This window comes from Ammospiza nelsoni, chromosome 1, assembly GCF_027579445.1.
Source record: "Ammospiza nelsoni isolate bAmmNel1 chromosome 1, bAmmNel1.pri, whole genome shotgun sequence".
Lineage (NCBI taxonomy): Eukaryota > Metazoa > Chordata > Aves > Passeriformes > Passerellidae > Ammospiza > Ammospiza nelsoni.
The window spans coordinates 45312188-45339637 of record NC_080633.1 but is presented as its reverse complement, the minus strand read 5'-3'; the positions used below and the strand labels follow the sequence as shown (position 1 = coordinate 45339637).

Below are 27450 nucleotides of genomic sequence, written 5' to 3'. Positions count from 1 at the left end.
TAAATAAAAATAAAGAAAATAATAAAAATAACCCCATTTATTGTATACACAAGTCCTTTTAATCAGGCCCCAAATTAATTTCAGAAATGTGCTGTCAAATTTCACAGATGCAAGATATTCTAAAAGAGCTGAAACCCAATTTGAGCACATTTCTGGCTCTGTTCTAAAATACTATGCATTTTGCTTATTCAAGAAATTAAACCAACCAGGGATCCTCTTCTACCCAAAGTTTTAGACCTCAAGCCAATCATTTTGTTTTAGAGCCATAATATTACAGGACAAGTCACAGTATTTTCAAGTCACAGATTATGTTAGAAATTTAAGGGAGAAAATGTAACATTTCTGTATGAAATCAAAGCTGATTTTACAAGAGGATCGCACACATCTCTATTAAATTATGTTTATCTTCACCAAAAAATATAATCCTCCTTAAAAACAGCATAAAATTCCATTTGTTTTAGAAAAGCATACATCAAATAACACTGGAACACTTTATTTTTTTTGTAAAAGACTTTGTTGTCTCAGCTCTGTAGCAATACTGCAATACAGGTTAAGACTTTTTCATTACAAGATCAATAACAGGCACATAGCAAACATAAAAAAAAAGGCAAGCCAAGTACAAATCCTCTTTTGAGATTATTTTTGTATTTTTAATCTAAATGGGAAACAGTAGGCATGAAACATCTATACAGCAAATATAAAACAACTATGCCATTTTTCTCTTAATGATCTCAAGAGCTTTTGATCTGGCAACTGGAAAACAACCTTCATGTTGCCATGCTCAGGGGACAGATTCCTGACTGAGTATGGATGCAGAAAGTCATAGTGCTTAAATACACACAACGCTCTAAGCCCACTTCCATCTCCCCAGTGGCAGCAGCACATTACTTAGAGGAATGCTCAGTGACACTGAGCAACACTGAACAGATACAAGGGACAGTAACTCTTACTGTGTCTCACAGTCAGCTGTAGAAAACACCTCCCCCTCCTTTAACAGGCTAAATATTGATCTCGTATACATTTTCACATAGTGTGAGGAATTACTGACCACTTAAAGATGTAACACATGGACCCTGTACACTAGAGCCTTGCAGAAGGATGAAGGAATTAATTGCTGACTGGAACTCTGTCAGTACAGGTACAGGTACATCTGTCCTATACTGCAAAATTAGAGTGGTACAGCCTGTAAGAGTGCAGCACATCAGATAAAATTTAAAAAAACCTACAAACAGGGTATGCCATTACAGCAGGGATATCTGATTACTGCCTGGCTGTAAATAACACATGCATCTTCAGGGCAACTACATACCAAGTATAAGCAGAATGGCAGTATAGGAAAAAATTAGTTCTGCCTAATTGTTATTTCAAATATTTGAAACTTAAGCTTCAATGACTTTGCATTTTAGAGTTTTATAATGGCTTTAGATTTATTTAGAGCCTTAAAAGTCAGACTTCCAAGGACGTTTAACTAGGATTTTTAAAGATACAGAGAAACAACAATGTTACAGAGCTCTTGCAGTCCAGGAATCTAAGTTAATGAAAACAAACTTCGGATATAAACATATTTCCTAAGACAGCTTTTTATACTAGCTCCCTCCTCCTCCTCCTCCAAAGAAGCTCTCCAAAACAAAACATTACTCATTTAGGCTGTGCAAAAATGGAATTCAGGAATAAAGGTTCAAGCAAAGCCACCGAAGCAATGAATAGCATGCACACACAGCCCAGGCCCTCCTCTTTTCAGAGGTTACTCCACTCAAGAATTATCTGCCCATATTTGTACTCCTCATGCTAATCTCTGAGACACAGTCAGATTTAGAAGTCCATAGGTGACAGTCAAGGGCCTGATAGCTCACACAGGGAGAGGAAGTAGGCATCTTACAAACTTAAATTACTAAATCTAGTATTCTACAAACAAGAACTGCCAGTGGAATTTGGGCTCATAGCTGCATTAAGTAGATGCAGACTCAGAACAGACAAATTAGTGAATTTATTTATGCAACACCTTACTCCAAGGTATCAGCTCAGAGTCAGCTAGAACAGCCTAATAAAACTATGCACAAGGCTGTGAATTCAAAACATGCTTCTACATCCAGTAACACCTTGAGATGAAGCCTAAGTATCGCTAAGAAGGCAATCTTGGTTGGTAGGTCTGAAGAATGCACACTTCACAACATTCCAACAAAAAGCCTTCATTTTTTGCAGTCTGAGCTTGGCCAGCCTCAAGTCCTACTAGTGGACTTCAAAAGAGTTTTCTATCATAAGCTCATTTTTACTGCCTTGGCAATTATGGGCCACATCCTTCAACATTTTTTAACCTATTTTCAAATAGATGAAAAGATTGAAACGTGCCTTCATTCAGAAAACAGATTTCTGTGGCAGCATTTTAACAAGTCCTTTTCCAAAGCCTTCATTTTCAGCATTTTTAAAACATAGATATGTATTCCAAATAAGTTTAGCTTTGACAAAGAAGTTTCAGAGTAAGGTGACAAAACATTATATTGTCGAAGCTTTTCAACTAGAACATACAAAGAGGTTTGGGCTTGTACCAAGGCTAATTGCAGTCTTAGAAACATTGCTTCCGTTTAAAACACCCCTGGACAAAAATTTCTGCTTTCCTTCTACAAAGATCAACTGGTTTGTTGCCACAACAAATCTCACCTCTTTAAAACTTCAAATGTGTTACGTCTTATTCCATCTCCTTATAATTTGGCCCTTCAAAGGTCAAAACATGAGCATCTCCACCCAACCCACCTATCAACTGCAAGGTTCCTTCCATAGAAAGGATTTTTAAATGAGGAGGAAGAAAATCAAAGATTTTTCTTATTTGTTTCAAGTAGAATGACTGTGGAGAAATGACTCAAGCTTAGGTAGTAAAAGTTAATGGAATGCCATCTGAAATGAAGACTGACTCAGTAACACGAGACCTGCGAGTCATTTGTTAATCTTCAGTTCTGAGCCCACTAGAAGTACTTGTATAATACCAGTGAAACAGAAGATACTGTTGTTTTGCCTCTTGAGCAGGAGAACAAGCTTTAAATGAGAACATCAGTTTTTCTGGCATGTAATAAAATGAAAAACACTAATTGCTATGTACCCCCAAAAGATTGATTACTTCAGCAGTTAAGAATCAATACTAGGTAAACTTGCACTAGAATGACTTTATTCTGCTCATCTACAAGACTTGCATAAGATTTATTTTTGGATTTCCATTTGGTATGTGGGTATTTTATGCTTTGCATGAGGCATTTCCTCCTCCTGAATGTATTGCACCTTAACAGTATACCATCTTCTGGAGCATCCTTTCTCTGGAACAGTTAAGATCTGTAACATCAGGCAGTATTTCTGGAGATTGAGAGACTAGATTTTTACAAGTGCAATTGTCTAGACCAGACGGAGAAAGAAATCATCCCATAATGCTCCCCTAATTGTTGCTAGTGCCTTAAGGATTCATTTCTGAACTCAAAAATCTAAAAAAAGAAAAAAAAAGTTCAAATGAGTTAAAATTGAAACATTTCTGTTTAGAAAGGCAAATATGAATAGGAAATAAAGTACACGTACATGTGATATTAATTAATACAGTTTTCCCTAATTCTTTACTACTTAGGTAGTAAACAATTATTTTATCAATTTAGTATTTTTTTCTGGCGAAGTTATTAGAGACATATCTCTACTGCTAAGTCTTTCTTTCTTTCTTTCTTTCCAAAAAATGCATGATATCACATCAAGTTTTTTAAGCATTTCCCACTATTGTTATGGTTTTGGAGCTCAGTGTGTTCTGAATTGTTTCAGAAAAAATTTCCATGTCTACCTCCAAAGGAAGACAACATCTGCTTGTTTCACCAAATGAATTCATGTCATTCTTCACAAGACATATCCTACAAGTTGAATAGCAAATGACTACAGCTAACTAAAACTAGCTTACAAGCATGGTGAAACAAACCTATTGTAACCTCCAGTAAAGCCGAAAGAATTGCCTTCTAGAAAAGTAAACCAAATCAGCTTTCTGTAGTAATACTCAAACATGAATACAAAACTCCCCGTGTCAACCCCCAATCCTAGGAAAACTTTTCAAAGCAGGGAGAAGGTTAGTGCAGACCCTGTTCCCTTCCCTGCTCCTGCAGCTAACACTACCAGCTCAGTCAAGCACTCTGCTTGCCAACTTTCAATGCACACTCATGGCAGAAGCCAACACAATGTCTTTTTCCTCTACTCAGCGACAGAGGAGATACAATATCCCATCCACTTCCTTCAAATGTTTTGGGACTTCTGCCCAAATGTTTGCCTTGAGGAGCTCAGCTTGCCTTACCCCTACTTTGCTTCATACTAATACCTCATAGTCACTGCAATACATTTTAGAGAGGATCCAGTTACTTAGACAGCAAACAACTGATGTCTTATTATGATGCTACTAAGGTACACCTACACTACAGGCTTTAAAGCTCTAGTCTTACAGCTACAGGGTAAGATCACATCAAGCTCATCTACTGATTAATCAGCTAGTACTTAATCATGTAGATTTTCCAATTTCTCCAAACAGCAGTGAGCTACACTTGCCATAAAGCAGTTCAGCCATTCTTCAGCAAGGCTGCAGTGCTAGTTCAAAACTTAGGCTAAAGCATTTCAAATATCCCAGAAATTATATTAATAAACTTTTATTTTTAAGCAACAACACACACTATTTGAATAAAACTCACACATTTAACTCAGGTGGAGAGTACTAAACTGAACAATCATCACTAATACATTTCCATTGGAAATGTGTTAAAGTTCACAAGGGTCTTTATTACCATCTTACTGAAGTTTTCTTATGTGTTTCTAGTCTACACACCACCTGTTTCATGAAGTCATGCAAATCAAATTGTAAATGTTCAGGTAATGGGGAAGTCCATTCACTGCAAAGATTCATTTTTCACAGAAGAGCCAGGATAGGTAAGACCAATACTGCAGGGTTCTTCATAAGAGTACAGGTATATTAGAAACCATGAACTTTCAGTTGTTCTTCCTTGACAATGCCAATCTAAAGGAGAGAAACAATGTATTTTAGTAAAGATTACATACTGAGGCAATTACAGCAACATCAAGTTATCACAATCTTACATGTTGATTAAAGAAACTGCTATACAGTGTATACATTCAATGAAATATTTTTGTAGTTTACAGAATGTTTCTGGGCCAAGCAGAACAACTGACTAAACAAAATCTTATCAGAAATCTAATTTGTTCTGTAGTCCTAGGACTTATCTTTTGACAGTGTAACAACTCTGCATTATCATTTGCATCAGAGTAGTTGCCTCTTTCCTCTACAGTGTTTTCAGTCTCACGATTATGGTTTGCATGGAACACTTGATTTTACAAGCACAGAGCTCAAGTTGCACTGCCAGAGAACAAGTGGTGTGTTGTAACAGTGCAAAGGCACTCTACAGTGCTTTGATTCCTACCACAGCTTACTCTCATACTGCAAGTGTCATTTTACTTTCTGGCTGAAAACACAAAAGAACTACAGTGGCCATCTTTGGCTGGGTAATTAGCATCAGTACCACCTGTCACCCTCCTGCTTCCACAGAGGTTTAGATATTTATCTGCAGTCCCTCACCTCCAAGAGGAATTGGCAAATGTTCTTCCTCTGGTCACCTTGCAGCTGGATAACTTCACCGTATTCAGGATGCTCAATCACAGTACCATTACAAGCAAATTTCTAAGAGAAAAACATCCATATTATAAGACATCTGATGTACATTGTGATTGTGCTTAGTCAGTCTTTTCAGAAGAACTTTGTCTCAGAAGCTGCTTACTATTTTGATGCCAAGCCAGGCAAAGGTTAAATCAATTTTACTGGCTCTGAGAGCAAATGGAATATATCTGCTGACACATACATACACAAACTAAACTGCTGATGGTAAATTCAGGCAATGACAAGATTAGCTACTGTGCAGAAGGAAATGGCCAACAGTCATTGCAAGAGTGAAAAACAAAGTCATAAGATACAGCCTTTCAACTCCACACTATTTTAAAATAAGTATTTTTATCCTGGCAAAACTAAAGGCCTCTATTTTGAGCAATGACCCAGCTGTAACAGAGGCAGGAATAAAAATCAGCTCTACTTTAAACTGATTTTATTCTTCATATCAACAAAGCCATAGATCTGTGAAATTTAAAAGAAACATTCAAAATATTTTTTTTTTACTTCTTGTTAAGATAGAAATGTTTAACCTTTTAGCAAAATCAGTGTCACTGGACACTGATAGGTGTTTTGAGAAAGAGAAGGGACTTGAATATAACAGTGGCGTGCACTGGAAAGAATGAAGTGAAATAAATATTTTGTTACTTAGTATTAAAAGCTATCTTATGCCTTTACATATAAGCATTATCAAATCAAATCAGCAACTTTACCTTTTTGAAAGCTTTCACAAGTTTCTTCTTGTCATAATCATCTGCGATGCCCTGAACAGTTGTCAGTGTCTTTCTTCCGTTCCGTTGCTGGATCCTTATATGAATGTAATCCTCAGTCCCCGCCGGGAGTAAGTCGTCGCCCTTTGTTGCATCAGCAAAGGGGTCTGCAGGAGGAAAGAGACTCATGAAATTCCCACAAAGGAAAACACCCAAGTTCAAAACTAAGGAGGAAGGTTTTCACTTCACAGAATATTATTATTGTACTCAGGGTATCATCTTGATGTTTAATCCCTGTTTAAAAACACACTGTTACAACCAAAGTGCTTTTTCTACAGCCATATAAAATGTCATTACAGTACACACTCAGGACAGCCCTCTCAACTACCACACAGTTTCTTCCATGCCTTCCCAGGTATGAATGATTTGCTGCTACAGTATCAGTTTGCTTCACTGTTTCTTGCAAACTGTAAATCCTGAACCTGAAAACATGGTCCTGAGAGAACATCAAATGCACATAAGTTCTAGACAGCCACAAACATTTAAAGTGAAATAAAGCAACTGTATCTCTTATCAGACCAACTGATAAGAACAGAGAAATAGAAAAGCTCTAGAACAGACACTTCCTTACAGGTCCAGAACAAAAGACTGTGGTAACTACCACACTTGCAGTATGTTAAGGCATGGATATAACTCTTGGCTACTAACAGAAATAAAAGAGAGATACACTCTAACAGATATCAGAGGTTTCCTGTAAACCAGAATTCCTCCAGTCAGCAGCTTTAGTCAAGAAATGTAACAAAATGAATTTAGGCTTAGACTAAAGAAAGGTCAGTTCTCAAATTCTTCCAAGCTTAGCATTTATTGAAGAGACAAAACAGAAAAACATTTAGAAAGAAGGGGGCTTCTGGGTTAACACTTCTTATACTCTGTACTTCACAAAAAAATACTTAACACTCAATCAAGAAATTTTACAGCTCTACAAATGTCCTAATCAGTAGCTCCAAAAAAACCTTAAAGCATGAAGTACTTTATTACTTTTCAAGAATAATCACAAGGAATTTTTTGTACTGATCAGAACAATATTTAAGAGCCCATGTAGGTTCAATAGCCATGCAAGCTACAATTTCCCAAACTTCCATTCAAAACTCAGCTCTAAAAACACTGGTCAAGTTTTGCCATCCACTAGAAAGAAATGCCCCAAATGGATAAAACTGCAACAGAAAGCACAAAAAGTAGTTCAGCTGCAGATCCCTGTAGAAACAAGAATGTCATGAGCATTAAAGACACTGAAAACATAATGAGGACTCAAGCACCACAGGAAACAAGTACAGCATTGGGAACCTTGACTAGATCAAGTTTACTATGGAATTTGTTAAACCATGCTGAATTTTACTATTGCCCACAAGCTTTCCCTGTGAGCTTGTGGCTCAAACACTAATAGAAAATCTTAGTGAAAGAAAAAGTGAAAGAAAAAGAGGACTTGGACGTGAGGATCACTTGGCAGAGTTCAGGACTCTAGGTTACAGATAAGCCAAGATAGCCTGGCAGAGTTTAGGGCTCTAGGCTGGAAATAAGCTAGCACTGTAGGTGTCAACATTGGATCCCTTTAAACAAATCCTCTGGGGCGGCACCTTCCTTAAGCACAGAGTGGACTCCCAAATCATGACTGAACGTAACCTTCTCTCATGGCTTATACGTGCAGAAGATTAGAGTCCAAACTGTGACCAAAAGCATGAGACTATTGTATGAAGTGCTAACTTGCTCACTTCTGCTACTTATAGATAAGGCAGGAGGAGAACGCTGGCTCGGCACGGTTAAACTTCCCCGCTGATAGGAGACAAACGATCTGCCATCTGCGTAGCTCGCTCTATAGAAACAATAACCTTTGCAGGGCTTGTATAGCGCTTTGGGACATTGCTGGGGAGAAGATGCGGCAGCAAACGAACTGTAACTGATGAAATTATTTCCTCAGCAGAGGATACGAGCCCCTGATAAGGGGTGTCAGAGCTGAGAACATGGCAGCACCTCCTTCGGGAGCAGCGAGGGGCTGAGCCTCCCGCCCGGGGTGCCCTCGCCGCACACACTGAGCACGTCCCGAGGCCGGCAGAGCGGGAGGACAAGGACGAGCGGCCGGCGCTGCCTCACGGAGCTCCGCGGCGACACCGCTCAATGTCACCGCGGCGGGGCGGGGGGCCCGCGGCCCTCGGGAGGCGGAGGCAGGACGGCGGGGCCGGGGGCAGGACGAGGGGGCCGGGGGCGATGAGTGGGTTTGCCGAGGGAGCGGCTGCGGGGGTGGCGGAGTGCCGGCGGCTCTTACCAAAGGATTGGAGGTTCTGGATCGAGGACATGCGACTCTGCGGCGAGAGGCTGGAGCTGCGGGGAAGCGAGTCCGCTCGGGTCACGTCTCCGGCTCCGCAGTGCCACGCGGGGGCGGGGAGCGGCAGGGAGCGAGGGAGGGGTAACAAAAGCGGAGGGACGCGGGGAGCGAGCCCGAACCGGAGGGCGAGAGCGAAAGGAAGGAGTAAGAAAAAAAAGGAAGCGCAAAGGGAAATAAAACGTGAAGGGAGGGACGGACCCCCGCCCCTCGGCCGCACCGCCCCTCAGCACCGCCAACGGGCGCCGCCCGCCGCTCTCCGCACAAAATGGCGTCCCGCACGTGACGGCCCCGCAGCCGCCCGGTGCGCGGAATCACGGAGTCGGTTCGTTCGGAAAAGACCTCTGAGGTCACCGAGTGCACCCGTGACCAAGTATCAGCATGGCAGCCAGACCGTGTCATTGACTGCCACATCCAGACGGTGATTCCACCACCTCCCCGGGTAGCCCATTCCAATGTATAATCACTATTTCTATGAAGAAATTCCTTCTGATGTCCAGCCTGAACCTCCCCTGCTGCAGGCTGAGGCTACATCCTCTTGTCCTGTAGCTGGTTCCCTGGGAGAAGAGACTGAGCCCTGCCTGGCTACACCTCCTTTCAGGCAGCTGCAGGGGGCAATAAGGTCACCCGAGCCTTCTCTTCCCAGGCTAAACACCCCCAGCTCCCTCAGCTGCTCCCCATTTGATTTGTGTGCAAAACCTTTCACCAGCTTCATTGGCCTTCTCTGGACCTGCTCCAGCACCCCAGTGTCCTTTCTCGTAACAACGTTCTTCTCCTCAGTGGATCCCCAACAGCAGTGGTGCCATGTTGCTGGAGCCCCGTGTTCTCCATGCTGCTGGCCCTCAGGGAATCTTATGTCCCAGTAAGGGTGACCCCCCATGGAGGCCCTTCCATACTCACATCCCTTTGGCTTGGGTACTTTTCCAGCTGATCTGACATTGAGAGAGTGCTTCACCCTTCCTCATTAAAATATGTTGGAAACCCCACTCCCCACTCAGGCCCCCCTCACTGGACAAAATGCTGCTTTAAATGCTGAATGTGGTGAGGGGGGCAGTCAGCACCCCACAAACCGCCCGTGTCTCCACTTTGGGCATGACTTGGAGACACAAGAAGTTCCAGCTTAGCATTACATTGAAGGAGGCAGAGCACTGGAACAGGCTGCCTAGGGTGGTTATGGAGTCTCCACCTCTGGAGACATTCCAAACCCACATGGAAATGTTCTTATGTCACCTGCTTGAGGTTAGGATGCTGTGGCAGGGGGGTTGGACCAGGTGATCTCGAGAATCCAGTCCAACCTATCCTGTGATTCTGAGAACTTTGCACCCTTTCAGGTGGGTGCAGCTGCTGTTCCCCAGTCCCTCGGGGCCACCATGGATGGCTGGCATGTGGCCTCACAGGACTCCTGTGCGACAGTCACTCACTGTCCATCCCTGTTTTGGGAGGATATCAGCAGTGTAGGGGCTGCAGTGGGAAAAGTCTGCCTTTAAAATGGTGTGCAGATGTTACAAAGCTTGCAGATCCTTGTGAGGTGATTAATGGCTTTGCAGATGTACAATAAGCTAATTCCACTGGCAGAAGTGGCAGAACCTGTATTTCTTTTTTTTTTTTTTTTTTTTCCAGTTTTGGCTTTTATGCTAAACTTCAGTCCTCTTATGTCAACAGGATATTTCTTTTCTGTGATCCAAGGTCTGGATCAGCACTGCAGTAGTTTTATGAATGCTAGTATGCAATGAGTTTCTAGTCCTGGCACTTTGCAAGGAAGCTTTTCTTTCTCCCATGGGGAAAGCAAGCCCACTGCCACATGGCACAAAACCTCTGCTTACCTTTTGCTACCATCATTGATTAAATCTTTCACAGCCCTATGGGCTGTAGAGGGGACTTGCTTAACTCATTCCCCAGCAGCTGCAAAAGGCACTATTGGGGCAGTAATGGGAGGATTGGGCAAGAGCTTGAGGCTACAGTTTGGACAATGTCTGTGGATTAAGGATGCAGAGCTAAACACTGAGAAACCTTTTGGGAAGGTTGAGGAGGCTCAGGACACCGATCCTCAGGAACATGACACCAGGATATCAATAGAACCTTTCTCAGAAAACTTATATTACTACTAATGTAAAGGAATTTTGGCTCTGATATATTTTTGTAAACCCCGTGTCTCTCTGCAAGATTTTGTTGAATCTTTTGCTCTCCCATCATCATCCCATGAAACTTTTTCCTGGTGGCAAAGCAGGTCCATCATCCTTTTTTTTCTCCCAGACACTATTTTTTGTTACCTTGGCTGCGCCAGTACCGGTGTCAGTGGGGCACTGGGATGAACCAGATCAGCAAACTGATTTGAGTTAAAAAATAAATGTTAAAGCCTCAGATCTGCTCCACTTGCATAATCCTGCAACAGTTGTGCCGAGAGAACTGAGGAGAACAAGGCTGGCCATGGATGAGAAGAACAGCGGATCTTCAGACACAAACCCCCAAGTCTGAGCCTGCAGGTTTATACACCAGTCATTGTTTCAGTTCTTCTGCTTACTCTGAATCTTCATGCATTTAAAATAGTTTTACACTTCTAATTCTCACTGCACAGTTAATCCAGTCCTATGGGCTCACTGAGCATCTATGGAATTCATCCTACAGTTTACAGACAAATGAGATTGGGTGTCTGGGAAGCAACAAAGCTCCTTTTATAAGCCAAGAAGAGATGTGACTTTGTTATCCTTAAATTGAAACAACAATGAATAGTTCTGGCAACTGTAGAGGGAATGGAAACAACCCCCAACTGCACAGCTTGGCCTGCACTGTGCAGCAATTAAAATAAAGGTGGTGGCCAACACCATCATTGTTCTCTTGGCAGTCTTCCTCAATGTCCATGTGAATTGGCGGGTTCTCTGTGGGGCTGTGTCAGTGCAAAGAACTCTCCCTTTGCTGTCCTCCTCAGAGGGAGCTGCTGGTCTCGATGTCACATCCATCACTGAGGTCTGACACAAATCCTGTCTGTGCCAGCACATTGCACCAAACTTTGGTATCTGAGCACAGAGGCAGGTGGCATCCTGCTGGAGATGTGCTGCTCCTGCTATTGCCCCTCAGCAGGAGAGTTGTCCTGAGGTCCTTTGACCTGACTGAGTCCTTCCCATTGCTCTTGAGCAGTCACTTGTGGCAATAGACTGTGAAAGTCCTGGTTGTGGGGGGCTTCCAGTCACGCCAGACTGAAGAAAGGGGACAAAGAGACATGGAGCTGCAGCAAGCAAAAGAGGTAGAAGCAATTAAAATAGGTTTAAAACCTAAGTAAAGATAAGAGGTGTTACTTAACTGTTAAATTTCACATTTTGAAAACTGTTAAATTTCAGATCGTCCTAGAGCTGAGGCTGGAGTTAATCTCATTCACTAATATTAGACATCAGGGTTTAAGCAGTATTTTAGGAATGAGACTCTAGTCTTTCCATGACTAATGTATAACCTGCCAACTACAGTGCCAGAAAAGAACTTCATCTCTAATTAACTTGATCACAGCTTCAAGCTATTTAAATGTAATAGTTGCAAGACTTGGTTATGAATAGCAATTAGAGATCCCCTTGCTTGCCTTTTACTGTATTTTAGTTCATCTGTCAAGCTGTATGTGAATCATTACAGGTTATTTATGACTGGATAAGCCTCAGGGATTAAAACCAGGGGCTTACTGACATACAGAGGATAAATATGACATACTAAAGCCATAAAGTACACTTTAGTAAAAAATGTCACTCTAGTGCAGAACCTTACCTTCACTGGGTATTCTCAGAAACACTTGAGGTGCTCTTGAGTATGGGTAACCCAGACCAGTGGAAGAAACTTTGTTTTTCCAGAGGATTGCTGTGTTGGAAAAATAGGCTGGAAATGGCATGAGAAAGCCTTGCATCAGGCAAAAAAAGTCAGCTATGCAGTAGGGCTAAACCTGTGCTTTAGTTTAGGACTCTGTAGGGCATCTGTCTTTGGTTGTGTGCATGTAAAAGGCCACCCTTGTCTGCACCTGCCCCTCTGTAATAACCAGAATGAACAACATTGTTTTTTACTTTCTACAGACACTGTTTCAATATATAGTGCTATTTTTTTCAGGTGCAGCACTCCAATATTTTGAGTTTTATACCTTAGGAGCTTTTACAAAGCCAAAATTGAATTTAATTAGGGCTCGCTCTGGTAGGCAGATCTCCTGTTCCTGGCCCTGCAGCCTGCCTTACCAGAAATGTCAGACTTGCATGCTGACCTGTCCTTGCAATGGCCTGGAAACCCAATTACTGCTTGAAGCACATGGTGTTCAAAGAGCAGTTTGAGTTGCCTGACAAAGTGACTGTGCACAAAATGTGCAAATGGCATGAAATGGTATGTAGCAGCAATAATTTCCATCCTGCATGCCAGCAGTGCAACTGCTCTATGCACAAATGCTGCTCCACTCCAGCGCCAGAAGCCAGCATATGCTGGCCTAACGTTGGCATTCTGAAAATAATGTCAAAGCGCCGGATCCCTGAGAGATATGCAAAAATATTTCCAACCTTGATTCTTCTTCTTGAACTTTAATCTTCCCTGCTCTCACTACATGACTACCTACAATATCCCACTGCATTTGGAATCTGCACATCCCAAACCTCTGTGCAGAAGGCTGCCTAGTAGCTTTCTGTCAGGGAAGAAGAATAGCAAAAGTGCCAGAAGAAATCCTCCCTCTTCCATCAACAGAATAGTTTTGAAAGTGGCTGTAACCATGCCAAGCTTGACTTGTATTTTTCCATCCAAGCTCCAACTCTGGTGCAAAGCCTCTATAGTGAGCTAAGGAAGGGCTTGTGGCTGAAGTCCTGAGCTGCAGCCTGTGCTTGAGCTGCCCAGCTGCTAACAAGTTGTCCCATTAAGCATACCTAGGCTAACTGGAAATTGTGCTGATGATAAACACCTGGATATCCAGCCTGGCTCAAGAGAGCCAGAGTTACGTGAGATACACATGTTTTCATTTGAAACGTGGGGGGTTCATTCCCTGCTCAATAATGATTGCAAAGAAGATGATAAGTTTGGCATTAACCACTAGATGGTCCTCTTTCTCAAATTAGAAAAAAAAGTAGCTCCAAAATAAAGCCAGTCCTGGCTTTTCTCTGAACCTGAATATTAGTAGAGAACAGTTTCTTTGATGTTATTAGATATTATTCATGTAGTTGACTGAACTGACACGGTTTTCTAATAGGTTTGAATACAACTTTTCATAAGCCCTCCAAACTCATTTAGTGCAACTGGACCTCCACCCCACTACAGAAGGCTGGGCAGATTCATAGGTCAGGCAGTAGTTCAAGGCATTTGCAAACTTCTCCCAGACTGGTATGTGAAACAATAAGAATGGTGAGCTGGAGGAGAAAAAAGTTGCTGTTTCTCCATCCAACTGCATCAAATGTCTTTGCTTTTGTGGTTTTTCACCTTCTGTTTTTAGAAGGCTCTGACCAGCAAAAGAATTACAGAAAAAAGGAGATTTGGATTAGTTCTTTGAGAAAACTAAATGGGAGGTTTTGTCATCAAAACTGTAGTTCACTGTTGGCTTCTGGTCTGGTATTGTCTTGTCAAATAATATTTCTCTGCATCAGGGTACCTGGACCCTCTTGGGTCACTCTAGCCTCCAGGCAATACCTTCCTATCATCTCCATTCATCCCCCTCAGCATTCCCTGCCCAGAAGCCTGACCTCTCCTTACCTTGGGAAGTTGCTTTCCTCCTCACAGCCCTTGACACCTGTGTATCTACTACTGCCTTTTGATTTAGTTGCATCCCGGGGCATCCCTGGTCAGCCTTCCCACTGAGACACTCCAGCTATCACCTGGCTCAGCCCTGTTCCTGCTCGTAACTTATGCAGGAATTCTATATGCAGGCGTCTTTAATTGTGCATGAGGCAGGACTTGAATTCTTCTCCAGGATCTTCTATAAAGAAGAGAGCATGTGCCCAGCCTCTCCCTCAGAAGCAGGAAAAGAATGGAAGCTTTAACACACAAACCTCTGCACCTTCACTACAGACCAAGCTGTCCTCTAGATAATCTTTCTGGTTTGGTCTTTCACAACCCTGGTTCCCCTGACAGCTCTTTCCCAGTTCCTCCCAAGTTGAGTGGCTTTCACATTGCTGTGCTGCATGAGCTGTCTTGCTTTTTTCAGCCAAAGCATCTGCCCTGCTATAGATGGGGTAACAAAATCAAATAAAATCACAGCTGCCTGAAAAGACCCTGAGAAGCCAGGATGATTTCTGTGAAAGCCTGTGGGTACTGTACCTAGCACTGTGGTGGTTCACTTGTGGTCTGGTAGATAGAAATGATGATGTCCAGTGAATGAGAATGAAGTAAAGTTTACTTCGGTAAGAGAAATGCCTGATGAGGCTCATTTAAACAGGCTGTCACATAATTTGTCTTAATTGCTGAGAACATTTTACAGTACCCTTTCATGAAGTCAGAATGATTAAAAGTGAAAATGAAAATACTTGAATGAAAGAGAAAATTAAAGCTCTTGAAAGTGGCAAGTAGTGTGTCCAGAACCGATGCACAGCCATGATCCTTCTTGTAGCAGAGAAAGAGCTGTGAAATCCTTGGCATAGAATTTTGTGATGTTGAGTTTTTACATGGGTTCAGGAAGCAACAGTGAAAGAGAAGAAAGCCCATCAAGGGCTATGTACCACACATAAACATTTGGTTTGGGAAGTTTCTGGACCACAGGCCTTGAGGGTCTGTGAGAAGAGTATAGTGAGGAATGTAAAAATAAGCTACTCTGTTTCTACACTTTTCCATAAATGTCCTTTGTTGTCCACTGTCAAAACCAAGATACTGCACTGGATCAGCTTCAGGCCAGAATGAAGGTAGATGATAATATTAAAGCATTTTAAATGCTGGCTCTCCTAATAATGATGTTTTTTGGTATTTTTATATGGTGTATTATTTTGCAAGCAATCTTTACCAACAGGCAAACATTCTTAATATGAAGACATTGCATAATTTTGTTTTATATGGCAACTTCCATGCATGTGACAATCAGTGAAAATTATCTGTGCTGTGGAAAGGCTCATATTGCAATGTCAGCAGGACTAGAAAAAGTAAATGGGATGAAAAAAACTTTTGCTTCTATTTTAAGATGATAGGATCACTAGCAAAACAACAAAGCAAGAAAAGCCCATATCCTGTATATCCTGGAGAAAAGAAACCTTTAGTCCAGCAATTGCCCACTAGGGACCATGAAAAGATACTCACATTTTCTGATCAAAATGAATGTGAAAAGCAGTAAGGGAAAAGATCTACAATGAGAAGCCATGAAGAGTTTTATTTACTAAGAAGATACCCTCTGCACACATGCACACAAAATTAGCACGGCAGAAGCACAGCCACTGCCTGGTTCTTGGACGCTGATTGATTTTTAGGTAGGGAGTGTTTTCAAGGTTCAAAGGGAACACGCTAAAAGGAGATTTCTGAGAAAAGCATGTATATCTATTATTGATTCTAATAGCTGTAGGAAGACCTTTTGTGCTACCATGGACTTGAAGTGCTCTTCATATTTTGAAGTTATGATCCTGAGTAGTCTGAGTAAACTCTTGAAAACTTGGATGAGGAAGACACTTCTTTTAGCTGCTGTTGGGGGCAAATTGGAGAATGGAAGAGTTTTTCTCAGGTTTCTTTACAGTTTTCGTTCATACATGTACTCATAAACCAAACTATTATACAGAAATGAAAAACCCCTGCAATTAGTGACTGTACTCTCCCAGTGGTACTTGGTGCTTGGATGGTGAGTAAGGGCAGGGCCAGGCAACATTTCATCATGCTTCCTCATAGAAGTACCTTACACATTACCCATAGCAAATAAAATAATTTCATTTCTTTTGAGAGGTGCCTACAATGAAATAGCATTATTTGTGCTTTGATGTTTTCCCAACTTGAAGTGTCTTTATAGAAAAATGCAACATATTTGCTACTGAACTTCATCCTAGTGGGATTGCAGGATTTCCTATGCAATCTCAGTTTACAGGTGGGGTCAGGCCTCAGAGCCCCCTTTCAAAGCACAGCCTTAAAAGTGTTCCTTTGGGTACCTCACCAGGAGCAGAACATGAACATGGGTCTGTGAAGAGAGGGCCTGTGGCTCCCAGTAAGCCCAGTTACGCTTCACATCTCAGCCTCTCTGCAGGATGGTGCCCAAGAAGTGCAGCACTTGCCAGTTCAGCTGCTCTCCCCTGCAAAGCTCCAGAGTAAACAAGGGCTTAGCTTCCAGAGCAGCAAGATCCCTGACAGCAAGGCCGTGGTGACACATTAGTCAAGAGACAGGGTTAAAAATAACCACTCAGAAGAGACACCTATTGTGGAAATACAATATTGTTTGAGATGCTGGCCTCATGCACATGAAATTTTCTCTGCCACAAAACTAGTAAAGGCCTGCTTAAGCACTGAATCACTACTTATTTAATCAGCTAATTGTGTGCTGTGTTGCAGTGTGACTTAAACCATATGCATGGATGGGTTGATCCCAGCTGTGGGTTGGGGCTGAATGAAATAAGAGCTGCCATCAAGATCCTAAGGAAAAAGCAAAGATCGGACAACAGCAAGAGGAACAAGGGCTGGGAAAGGAGTGTGTGGACTGCCTGTCCCAGCTTGCTGGCTCTGATGGCTCCCCACTGTCCATCTGTTCTTTCGCCTCACAACTCATCCTCAGCCACGAGTGTTTCCCCCTGCAGACATGCTCTTCAGACAGAGATCTCGGCTGGGCAGCACAGAGAGCTTGGCTGTCCTTTGCAGATGTAGCTGCTCCCCTCTGTCCATGCCCCCCCCGCCCCCCCCATAGGGACATGGCAGCAGCCCCCTTCCCTCTGCTGCCTTCCTGGTGGGCCTGGGGACTCAGTCATCTATCCTGCCATGCCACCCCCCTCCAAAATCCCCTGGCCCTGCCTTCAACCCCTGCTCCCTGCCCTGATCAGTGGCTTTTTAACAGAGCCTCCGTTCTCCCTACCCCTCCTTTTGTAAATTTAAATCCTGCTCGCCGGTACTGCTGACGTCCTGCTGGCCCACCTCTTGACTCCCCCTCCCTGCTTCAAGTCCACTTCCCTCCAGTATAAAAGGCACATGCCCCCATCAGCTGCCCTGCTTCTGCTTGGAGCAGCGACTACCTGACAGCAGCTTCTGTGCACGCAGGTGAGTGCCTTCCCCTGTCTGCTTCAGCGCTTGTCCAGGCTCTTTCTTGCTGAATTTCCTTTTTTTCCTTTTGGGCTGTAGCTTACCCGGGTTCACATTCACAGCTGTGCCCTGTGCTCAGTAACTTTTGCCCAGTTTTTGTTAGCGCAGCGGCCCGTTCCGAGGCGGGGTGGCTGACCCCGCGGGCAGGCTGTGCCTGCAGGCAGAGCGCGGCCGGGACCCGCAGCACAGCCCCGCACCTCCCGGCCCTGAACCAGCCCGCCCCGGGCCTGCGCTCACACGGGCTCCGATCCCTGGGGCTGCCTCCAACAGGAAAGCTTTCCATCCGAGGGGGTGTACACAGCCGCTGATCTCAACAAAGATGCTGCTTCAGGGTGTAAAGAGTTAATAGCATCTTGTCTTCCGAGGACAGCCGTGATAGGGGTGTACCTGATTCATCTGCAGCAGAGCTTGAGTTTGGTATGATAAGAGCCCTGTGTGCCCAGAGGGAGAGCCAGGCTGATCTCCAACTCCTTGTGAAGCAGACCCATGGCAAGCTGTGATACTGCTACTTCACTGTAGCTTCATTTATGGTTTTAATTTTCCCCTCTGATGTCGATGAAAGTTCCAGACTTCTGTCACAGATGTTGCTCAGCCAAAGTTTAAAGACTCTGCTTGGGCACCAAGCAGAAGTGGCAAGTTGATCAAATGACTGTGGCACTGAATTTTGCTGAGCTTCAGGAGCAAAATTATTCCTGAAACTTTTAATCGTGTCAAGTTTGGTTGCAACTAGTCAGTTTTAAAATTTTCATGATTATTTAACAATTGAAAATGGAGGCACTCAGCTTGACTGTGTGAAGTCTTGTTCTTTTTCAATTTTCCTTTTGGAAGGAAGCTGCAGGTCTGGACCTGAGGAGATCACAGACCATCTCAGCCATACAACTCTTGAAAAGTCTGTGCATAGGTAACCAGGCTTTTTGCTTAGTGACAAGATGGAGCTGGGTGTTAGAAATGCTCTGGATCAAGTTTGTAGCAGTACCTCAGCCTCTGTTTCTTCCCATATAAACAGTGGTGGGACAATTAAGTGTAGGAAAAATTAGGGAGGATTAGACGTGCTGAGTGCCCTGATTATTTAGGGTGGCATATTACTTATTGAGGAGCAGTGAGAATGACATGCTTCACAGAAACACTAGCCAGGAGAAGGGTATGAACAAAAAGTTCAATATATATCAGTGCTGTTCAAAGTGGCTGCAGTGGCACAGGACCAGCTGGTGGGGACTGAAGCACAGCAGTGCTTAGGAAAAATTGTGTGCTAAAAGCTTTTCTCTGTATTTTTGTCTTCCATCAACAATGAGCTCAAGGCAAGCTCTTCTTTCTGTAACTCTGTTCCCAAAAAACCCCAAGACACAAAACCAGGGAGCAAGTAATCGGGAAAACCTGTCAGCAGCCCTGTAAACACACCACAGAGATGCCTCAAAACACCTTCTTTTTGCCTCCCTGAACCTAAGGTTTTGCTAAAAATGGAGCAGCAGGAGAGGTACCCCAGCTGAAGGCAGAATTCACCCCATGTGGGTGAATTCTACATGCTAAGACAATTTAATCCTGATTGTCATGAGATTATTTCAAGTCAGAAAAAGTTAATTTGCAGTTCTGAAATCATGAGTTAAAATCACTTTCCTCTAAGCTGCCTGGTAAGCCACTGTCAGTTTCACCCTTGATAAACCTTCACTGAATACTAGGGGTGAAGGAGATTTGATTGCATTTTAGTGAAAGACACAACCAACTTCTTGATGTGTTTTTGCTGTGTTGCCTGTTTGGTGTATTTGGGAGCATCTTGCATCAAAGATTTTCATTCCTGCTCTGCCTTTACTGAAAGCAGGCTAAGATTTTGGCAGCAACTGGGGAAAAATTCCACCTATACACAAAGAGAAGTCACTGTGTAGGCACAGCTGAGAGGTTTTCCTACAGCCTCTCTACCTGTATGTCTACATCACTTACATGATGCTTAAGCAAATAGGCTCCTGCTCTATAGGCAGAGGTTCCAGGATGTCAAATGCAGAGGCAGACCTTGCATGTCACAAGACAGACTGTCCTGGTGTGACAGCTGGGAGAGCTGCCATGAGGAAGCTTGTACAAAATGCAAGAGACAGTGGTAACCAGAGCCTGGCTCCCTCCCCTTCCTGGATGCAACTTTCCCAGCTCAGCACCTTCTGTTCTGCTCAGCCCATCCTACAGAAGCTAGGATGGATTTCTCATTCTGTTGCATCTGCGTGCATTTATAGGACTGGGACATCTACCAGTGGAAACTGTAACTGTAAATTGTAATTTTGCATGCTGGCAAAAAAGGGGGTAATGGTACAAGAGGAGCATTGCCATTCATACTGAAATGCATTTAGTTGTAAAAAGAGTGTGTAAAACACAAATGTTAGACACATTTTACAAGCAAGGAGAAGATGCTGGTGGTAGTGGCTAAAACATACTTGGGTGGCCAGTGCCTGTGGTTATACAGAGAGCCATACAGAATCAGCAGTGAGCTCAGGGACAGGACTCAAGTGTCCTGTGAAAGCTTTCACTTCTGGAGAGAAAAACTCTCCAGTTCTTACCTCAGTAGATGGCCCATTTCATAACCTTTCCCTTCAAACAGAAATGTCCAGGACATCTCCAGCATGAGTGTTCCACAAAACTTAGAGCCATGAAATGGCTTTGATGGATGGGAACATACTGTTAAAGTTGACACATTCCTTCACCTTGAGAGCTTTAACTCATATGTGTTCCCCATGTTCACTCTTCTCCTTACAGCCTTCCCAGAACTGCTCCATCATGTGGCATCCAATCTCCTGGACACCACGTGCCCAGTGGTCACCAAACCACTTAAAGCTAGTCACTGTCTATGTCCTGATGCTCTTGGTGTCGCTCAGCTTTGCCTCGGGACAGAGCAGGCCATTTAAACACCAGATAGACAACAGAAGTAAGTATGAGTCTCACCTGACATGGTGACCCCAGAGTCTGTGCTGCACTGAGGGATCAGAGCTGGGCTGTCAGGCAAAGTTCAAGAGCAAATCACGCAGGTGCTTCCATGGTGTCACCTTGGTGTGAAGCCCTGTGCTTCCATTTGCACTTGTCAGTGCATATACAGAACCTCATGTCCTTCTCACAGCCCTTAATTAGCCAAGGCAAATAGCATTATTTTTGATAAATATCAGAGAAGATACTAATGTGCAAAGGACAGACAAGAAAATGTAAAGAGGTATACATCAAATATTTAAGCACTAAATTTTCAGCTGTGTTCTGTAGACGTACACAACTACTTCTATGTACTAAAAAAAAAGTAATGGCCCAGGAGCTTAAGTTCACTTTACAGACATCTTCAGTTCTGTCTGGGACTCTGAATTTTCTGAAAGTGCAAATATAAGTGGTTGAAGTATCTCCATTCAGAGATGCTGTGAAGAACTGAGAGTATCCAGGTCAGGGATGACACCATGTATCCCAAGTTTAAACTAGCACACAATCCAAAAGATCTTTGAGAAAATCACCAAGAAATCTCATCTTCCCCACGGAGTATAGGCTGATAATGGAAGGTGGAGTGGGAGAGAGGGGTTGTGGACAGTAAATTGTGTGGGCTCAGTGCCACACCTCTCCCCATTAAAGAAAATAGAGGTGTTGGGAACTTCAGGTTTTAGGTACACAGGTGAAAGTTTCTTGGGTTTTGTTGAGCAGGAAGGCTGTTAAACATGGTGCTAAAAGACTTAAAAGATCGATTTACAGAGAAATTTAAAGGCAAGGTGATTTTTTTCCTCTATTCAAGCATCAAAATGCACAGGGGAAGTTCCTCCTCCCTTGAGTAGAGGGACAAGAAAGTCTCAGTCAAGAACCTTTCATGTGATGGGGATGATATATAATGCACTTAAATTGTAATTTATTCCTATTCCTGACAGTTGTCTGTCTCTGGAATAATTTGGGATTTCCTTTAGGGTGGCATCATCTCCAACATGTTTTAGAATTTCCTTGCTGCTCTATCTTTAAAAATATAGTCTTTAATGCTTTTTAAATATTCTTTTTAATATAGTCTTTTAATAAAACTATAAATCTTTGCAGACCTGCCCCAAAAGTGCAGTAACCACAAAAATCAGAACTTTAAAAGAAAAAAAATTAGTCATCCATGAAAACAACTTCCTAAGTGAACAAGAATTAACTTTTCATGTTTACCTCTCATGTAGGAACCCCCTCTGCAATCCAGTGAATTTGTTGACCTGTAGAAATAGTGTACCTGGTACCTACTGCAGAAAATTTGGATGGGCCTTTGGCTCATGTTAGAAATGCAGGTTGCAGCCCAGATGGATAAAATTAATTTTGCAATGGAATCCTCTTCCTTTGGGCTCTACATATGGAAAGTAACTCTCAAAGCCACCAGTAAGCTGTGTGTCTGGCTATGGCCTTTCCTTTCTTTTTTTTCTCCTGGGCGCCAAGTAAGCTGTCTAACATCCTCAAGATGGTCAGAAAGCACTGCCTCCGAGTACAGTGGTACATCCTCATGGAATGCTTTGAATTCCAGGTCCTGAGATCGACCCCTTTTGGTATGTGGGCCGCGGTGTTCGCCCCATCGGTCGCTTTGGGAAGAGGCAGCTGAGAAGCAGCAGTGGCAGCCTGAGGCCTGTGAGCAGACACCTGGATTTCATCTTGAATGCTTTGTGGGAGCAAAAATCCTTGGACACAGAGGACAGTGACTGGTGATCTCTGTTCCCCAAGGTGGCAACCCAACCTCTGTTCTTTGAATTGTGTCCTCCCCTGCACCTCAGACCTACAGTTCTGCTTTTGCCTAGCAATCACACCCTGCTCTTCTTTCTGCTCCTTGTGCAAGTACCTTCAAAAAGAAATATGTTCAGGGTGCAGGTAAAAGACAATGTATGGACACCAGCACTGAGTGCCACCACTGCTTATAAAAATGTTTCTTCATTGTGCATCCCCAGCCATCTCCCAATCCTGTTTACTGCTAGGTTTATCCAAAACCCACATGGCTTTTGGGCTGGGATTTAAACTCTGCAGTGTTAAATGTATCATGAAACCTTCCTGTCACATTTCAAAGTCAATGGCTGTTGATATATAAAAATAAAAAGCAATGGTTGGAAGAAAGACAAAAGGCTCTTACCAATTTTTAATGTACCTGCATTAATGGCATGAAATGCTGGTTCTCTGTGTGTAGCTTTTATAGAGATTGTTAACATCCACTCTTAAGAATGCCTTGCTGAAGTGCCCACTGGCCCTCCACAATTCTTCCTGTACTGCTGGAGAGATATATTAATGAACAAAGAGGAGCTCCTATTGAAGATAAGTATTTTCTCCCTGCTGAAGAAAAAAAAAAATTGGCTAATTGAACTCCTTGGAGTAGTTTTGTGCCTTCTGCATATAATCAGAAACCATAATCCAAAAGGAGCAAGGGCCTGAATGAACTGATTCCCTTTAAAACAATGTAATTATTTCCAAGTACATTGTCTGAGTCAGTTAAAGTTGCTCTTTGAGGATCACAAGCCATGTACTATCTACTCCATTAGTCCATATCAATAAGGCTGGAGATGCAGCTCAATACCTCTATTTACTCATGTTAATATACCTTTGTTATATTACTTTTATAAAAAGTGTTACTTACAATGTGTTTCATCTTGATTAATAACTATTGGCAGGAATAATACAGTTTTATCTATAGCTCATATCCAAAAAAGATAGTTTACAACTTAGGTAATAACTGATGGTTAAATCCAGGCCATGAATCATTCTGCAAAGGATAAAGTTGAATGGACTTCCACTTCTAGTTGTGCTTTGTGAGAATTACTACTAAAACAGAATAATGGCTGGATTAACCATTGCAGACATTTTAACCCTACTTTCTCTTTTTGCAAATGGCCTGTCAGGAAAGGATGGGTTTTTATTATAATAAGGGAGTTACTTTCATTAATAATACAACAAAGCTGCTGACCCAAACTATTACTTAAAACACACCAATTTTACTGAATGCTTTCACAGTGGAGAAGATATGCTCATAAATATTTTGATCCATATTCATTGCAAGGAACTTTGGAAGTGCGAGACCAAGATTATTGGCAGGGTTCTTGCTCAGTTTTTGTAGCAATCCCAGAGAGAGATCAAGAAATTCTGCCTGAGAAACTGCTTGAGATGGTATTTCAGCCAACAGACTCGATGGTTTGGAGAAGACTTACCAGCACATGTTCCTAGCAGGATTCCTCCCACCCCAGCCCTAGAGGAGGAGGAGGAAGAGGAGGAGGAGGAGTTGTGAACCGAGCGTGTGCCCTTGCTCTCGGCAAACCCTGGCAGCCCTGTGGAGATGCCTGTGTCCCAGCTGTGATGGTGTCACATGTGTGGCTGTGAGTTCTGCATGCTTCCAGGCCAAAGTGCACATAAATCCAAACAACAGAGAAGAAATTTTTCTTTTTCTTTATGAATCAAGTCGTTGAAAAGGCATTCTTTTCATAAATCGCTTTTACTCTTTTATAATTTCTCTTGACAATAATTCTTGGTGAGTATGCAGATAACAACAACAAGGCAAGCTTAATATTCACTCAAACTTAATCAAATAGGTCATATAGTCTTCATTTTACCCATTAAAATATTTTCATTTATAAAAATTAATCTAAATATAAATATTAACACTAAAGATTGAAATCACCTGATGACAAAATAATTCTTTGTGTGCTATAACATATGCTTTTATGATTTTTTTAAAACAGTAAATTATATCTTTGCACGTATTTGGCACAATAAACATTTGTAAAAATTCAAATGCTTAGAGCAGGTGGGATTTTTTTTAAGTTTTTTTTTTTTTTTTGCAATGCCTACACAATACACATTTGTCTGTCAAAGAAGACTGAATATTTTAACATTGTAACACGATAATAGTTGCTTTTCATGCCTCTTAAGGAAAACAACCTACTCCAAACTTTGTTGGCTTGTTTAAATTACACTAACAGAACAAAAGCCAGAGAGTTATTCTATTAAAATTAGCCATTTCTGTATTGATATTACATACACAATATTAGTTATTATTTATTAGACGAATATGCAGACCAACCACCATTAATGACATTTCATAACACGCATACCTGCATAAACCAGAACCTGGGAATGTATTGTATACATACACAAGAACAGTCAATGGAAGAGGAGACTGAAAAACAAAAAAATTACTAGGCATCCTACTCTGTTTGATTTCCTTTTCTGGATTGCACATATAAATAAAATCTATTTGTTTTATATATATATTTATATATTAAACAGAGTGGGCCAAATTCTTCCCTCACATCTGTGCAAACCAATTTCAGAGAACTAGTATTGTGTGAGAGGAAAAGAAGGCCTAATTTCACCCAGAATGAAGACATTGGGTCAGATCTTGGGCAGATGAAAATTCCTTGAAGGAATGGAGTCACACTTATGTATTTTAAGTGGGAAGATGGTTGTATTTATTCCAAGGGTTCCTCACATGCAGCTGGACATCAGAGTACTGACAAGCTAGATGTCAAATGTGGATGGCAGATTTGCAACTGGCACCGTCTTTCCAATCAACCCATCCAGCCATTACTTGTTTTCCCCACTCTACGCCCTAAATCCAGCCTAGTCAGGAAATTTGCCCCGTTTTGCAGGAATTTGCCCAGCCACAGACATTTCATGGCCTGGTGTCCCAGGGAACTGCCTTCCTGCTGCATGGCAGGTAACATGTGGCACTCTGCTTGTGGGTGTTCACTGGGAGCCCAGGGAATGAAGGAACTCCTCCTTCCTGGCACCCACAGCTCTTGGGAGAGCTCAGCAGTCCTTAATGCTGAGGGGAACTTGCCAGCCCATGCTTTCCTTCATAGCACATTTCACATCAACCCCATCTGCACCTGGGTACCTGCTCTGCAACTGCTGTGGAAGGTAAGGGATTCACTGGCTTATCACCTCCTCTGACTACCTTCTTTGTATTCTTCAGAGCAAAAAAAAGCACAGATTTGCAATGTTCTCCCACAAAAGGGTGAGAGGGACACCCTGTAAACAGCATCCTCCCTCCTGGGCATCTGCCAAATGGCCTTCTAGTTTGACTCACCTGTTAAGGGTCTCAAGAAATGAAAGAGAGAATATTACTATTCACAATCCAATTCAGAGCGGTCCAGTAACAGTGGGGTCCATTGGCACCAGCAAAGGTCCCAGCTACTCTCTGGTGGCTCCAGATTAGTATAGGGGCTGATGTCTGGGCTACATTTGCCTCCTTCTCAGAAACACCAGTAAACATCAGAAAGGAATCTCTTGCAAGCTGCAGCCACCCCTCAACCGCCAGTCAGTCAGCAGAGATCCCCAACACTTTCACCTCTTTTTTCCAATCTTAAAGGTTTGGACACAATTTATTCTGAACTGCAGCACGGTTGGCCACCACCAAGTGGACAATGGTGCCAAGAACAAGACATATGAAGGTGTGGGTTTTCTTTAACAGTGTTCAGATGTTTCCAGACACTGGGATCCCAACTCAGCAGACATCTGCTCCACATGTGTAGCCACCAGTTCCTGGTTCAGCATGACACCCCTGCTGCCTAGAGCAATATCCCTAGCTATGGAGCTGGAACATTCAATCTGCAAGATGTACTCTCAGAGAACAGGGAATTCTTCCTCCTCCTACCAACCCTCCCAAGACTTCCACTGACTCCCTGGGAGCAGAGTGAGGTACACAAATTCTCCTCTCCCTCCACGCAGCTGAAAAGCAGCACACACTGCACAGAGTTGTTCTTATTGCTCAACAAGACAGATGCCCACATGAATAGTAAGAGGCCAGCAAATATGGATCACAGGTCTGCTTTGGCAGATTAATTGGCCTATAATTATGACTGATTGAGTGTACAAAAACATACTGCAGTTTAAAGACTACATACTTTAGTACAATCGATAGGGAGAAAAGTGCATCTTAAAATGTGGAGCCTTGCTTTTGAAACATAGCATCCTGTCTAGAGTCCTCTGAGAACTTTAAGGCAGAGTTTCCTGTAGCAGACCACAATGCTGAAGACTTGGACAGCTTTCTCAGTGAGGTATCCAAATGAAGCCCTATAACTGAGGCTCTGTGGGTTCTTGAGGGTCCGTTTTCAGCTGGACATACACAATGGCTGTTAAGAAAAGGCACTCTAGTGTACAGCCTTAGGCAGTGTGTTATTGGCAGTAGGGAAGAGTACATTTAGTACATCACAGCAGATCCTATAGCAGGTTCCTAGAACAGAGAGGGACAGGAAAGAAGAAAACCATGAGTGAAGAACTAAACAAACCTGCTGAAGAACATAGCTGGGTCCTGTCCCTTCTCACCTCCTCACGTATTTCCCACATGTCCTGTGGCAGACTGATTTGGGACAGTCAGCTTTTTCCCTTATCCCTCTATGGCTGCTGCAGAAGAAATGACTGACAGCTGTCCTGGGTGTCCTGAGTGAAGCCTCTTTGTTCAAATCCTGCAGAGCCAATGTGTGACCTGTCTACCCCTTAAATTCAACTTAGATAACCTCTGAACATTTCTCAGCAATTAGTGAAATTCAAGGTGACTCTCACCT

At 42.7% G+C, this 27450-nt stretch overlaps 3 protein-coding genes across 7 annotated transcripts in view; 1 reads left to right on the top strand and 2 right to left on the bottom strand.

Annotated features, from left to right (window-relative positions):
* Positions 1 to 477: 477 nt before the first annotated feature.
* EIF1B (eukaryotic translation initiation factor 1B) lies at positions 478 to 8985 on the bottom strand. Of its 3 annotated transcripts, none has more exons than XR_009419819.1 (5): positions 8708 to 8985; positions 6391 to 6554; positions 5594 to 5695; positions 4832 to 5017; positions 478 to 3467 (listed from the first exon to the last, which is right to left on the bottom strand). XR_009419819.1 is itself a non-coding variant. In XM_059486849.1 (4 exons), exons 1-4 carry the CDS (start codon positions 8736 to 8738, stop codon positions 4973 to 4975), a joined length of 342 nt encoding a protein of 113 aa, XP_059342832.1. In that variant the 5' UTR covers positions 8739 to 8984; the 3' UTR covers positions 478 to 4972. The 3 variants fall into 3 exon arrangements, 1 of the variants encoding a protein (XP_059342832.1); XR_009419818.1 differs by having other exon boundaries at positions 4788 to 5017; positions 8708 to 8984; XM_059486849.1 differs by having other exon boundaries at positions 478 to 5017; positions 8708 to 8984.
* Positions 8986 to 17876: 8891 nt separating this feature from the next.
* LOC132083374 (prolactin-releasing peptide-like) lies at positions 17877 to 23050 on the top strand. Its single transcript, XM_059488037.1, has 3 exons — positions 17877 to 17905; positions 20684 to 20852; positions 22437 to 23050. Exons 2-3 carry the CDS (start codon positions 20705 to 20707, stop codon positions 22613 to 22615), a joined length of 327 nt encoding a protein of 108 aa, XP_059344020.1. The 5' UTR covers positions 17877 to 17905; positions 20684 to 20704; the 3' UTR covers positions 22616 to 23050.
* A 1269-nt stretch (positions 23051 to 24319) lies between these two features.
* Positions 24320 to 27450, bottom strand: part of MYRIP (myosin VIIA and Rab interacting protein) — a 209022-nt gene continuing 205891 nt past the window's right edge. For all 3 annotated transcript variants that reach the window (XM_059482118.1, XM_059482136.1, XM_059482127.1), the window contains one exon: positions 24320 to 27119. In XM_059482118.1, the coding sequence (XP_059338101.1) occupies positions 27087 to 27119 (33 nt within the window). In that variant the 3' untranslated portion in view covers positions 24320 to 27086. The remainder of the gene's footprint in view (positions 27120 to 27450) is intronic.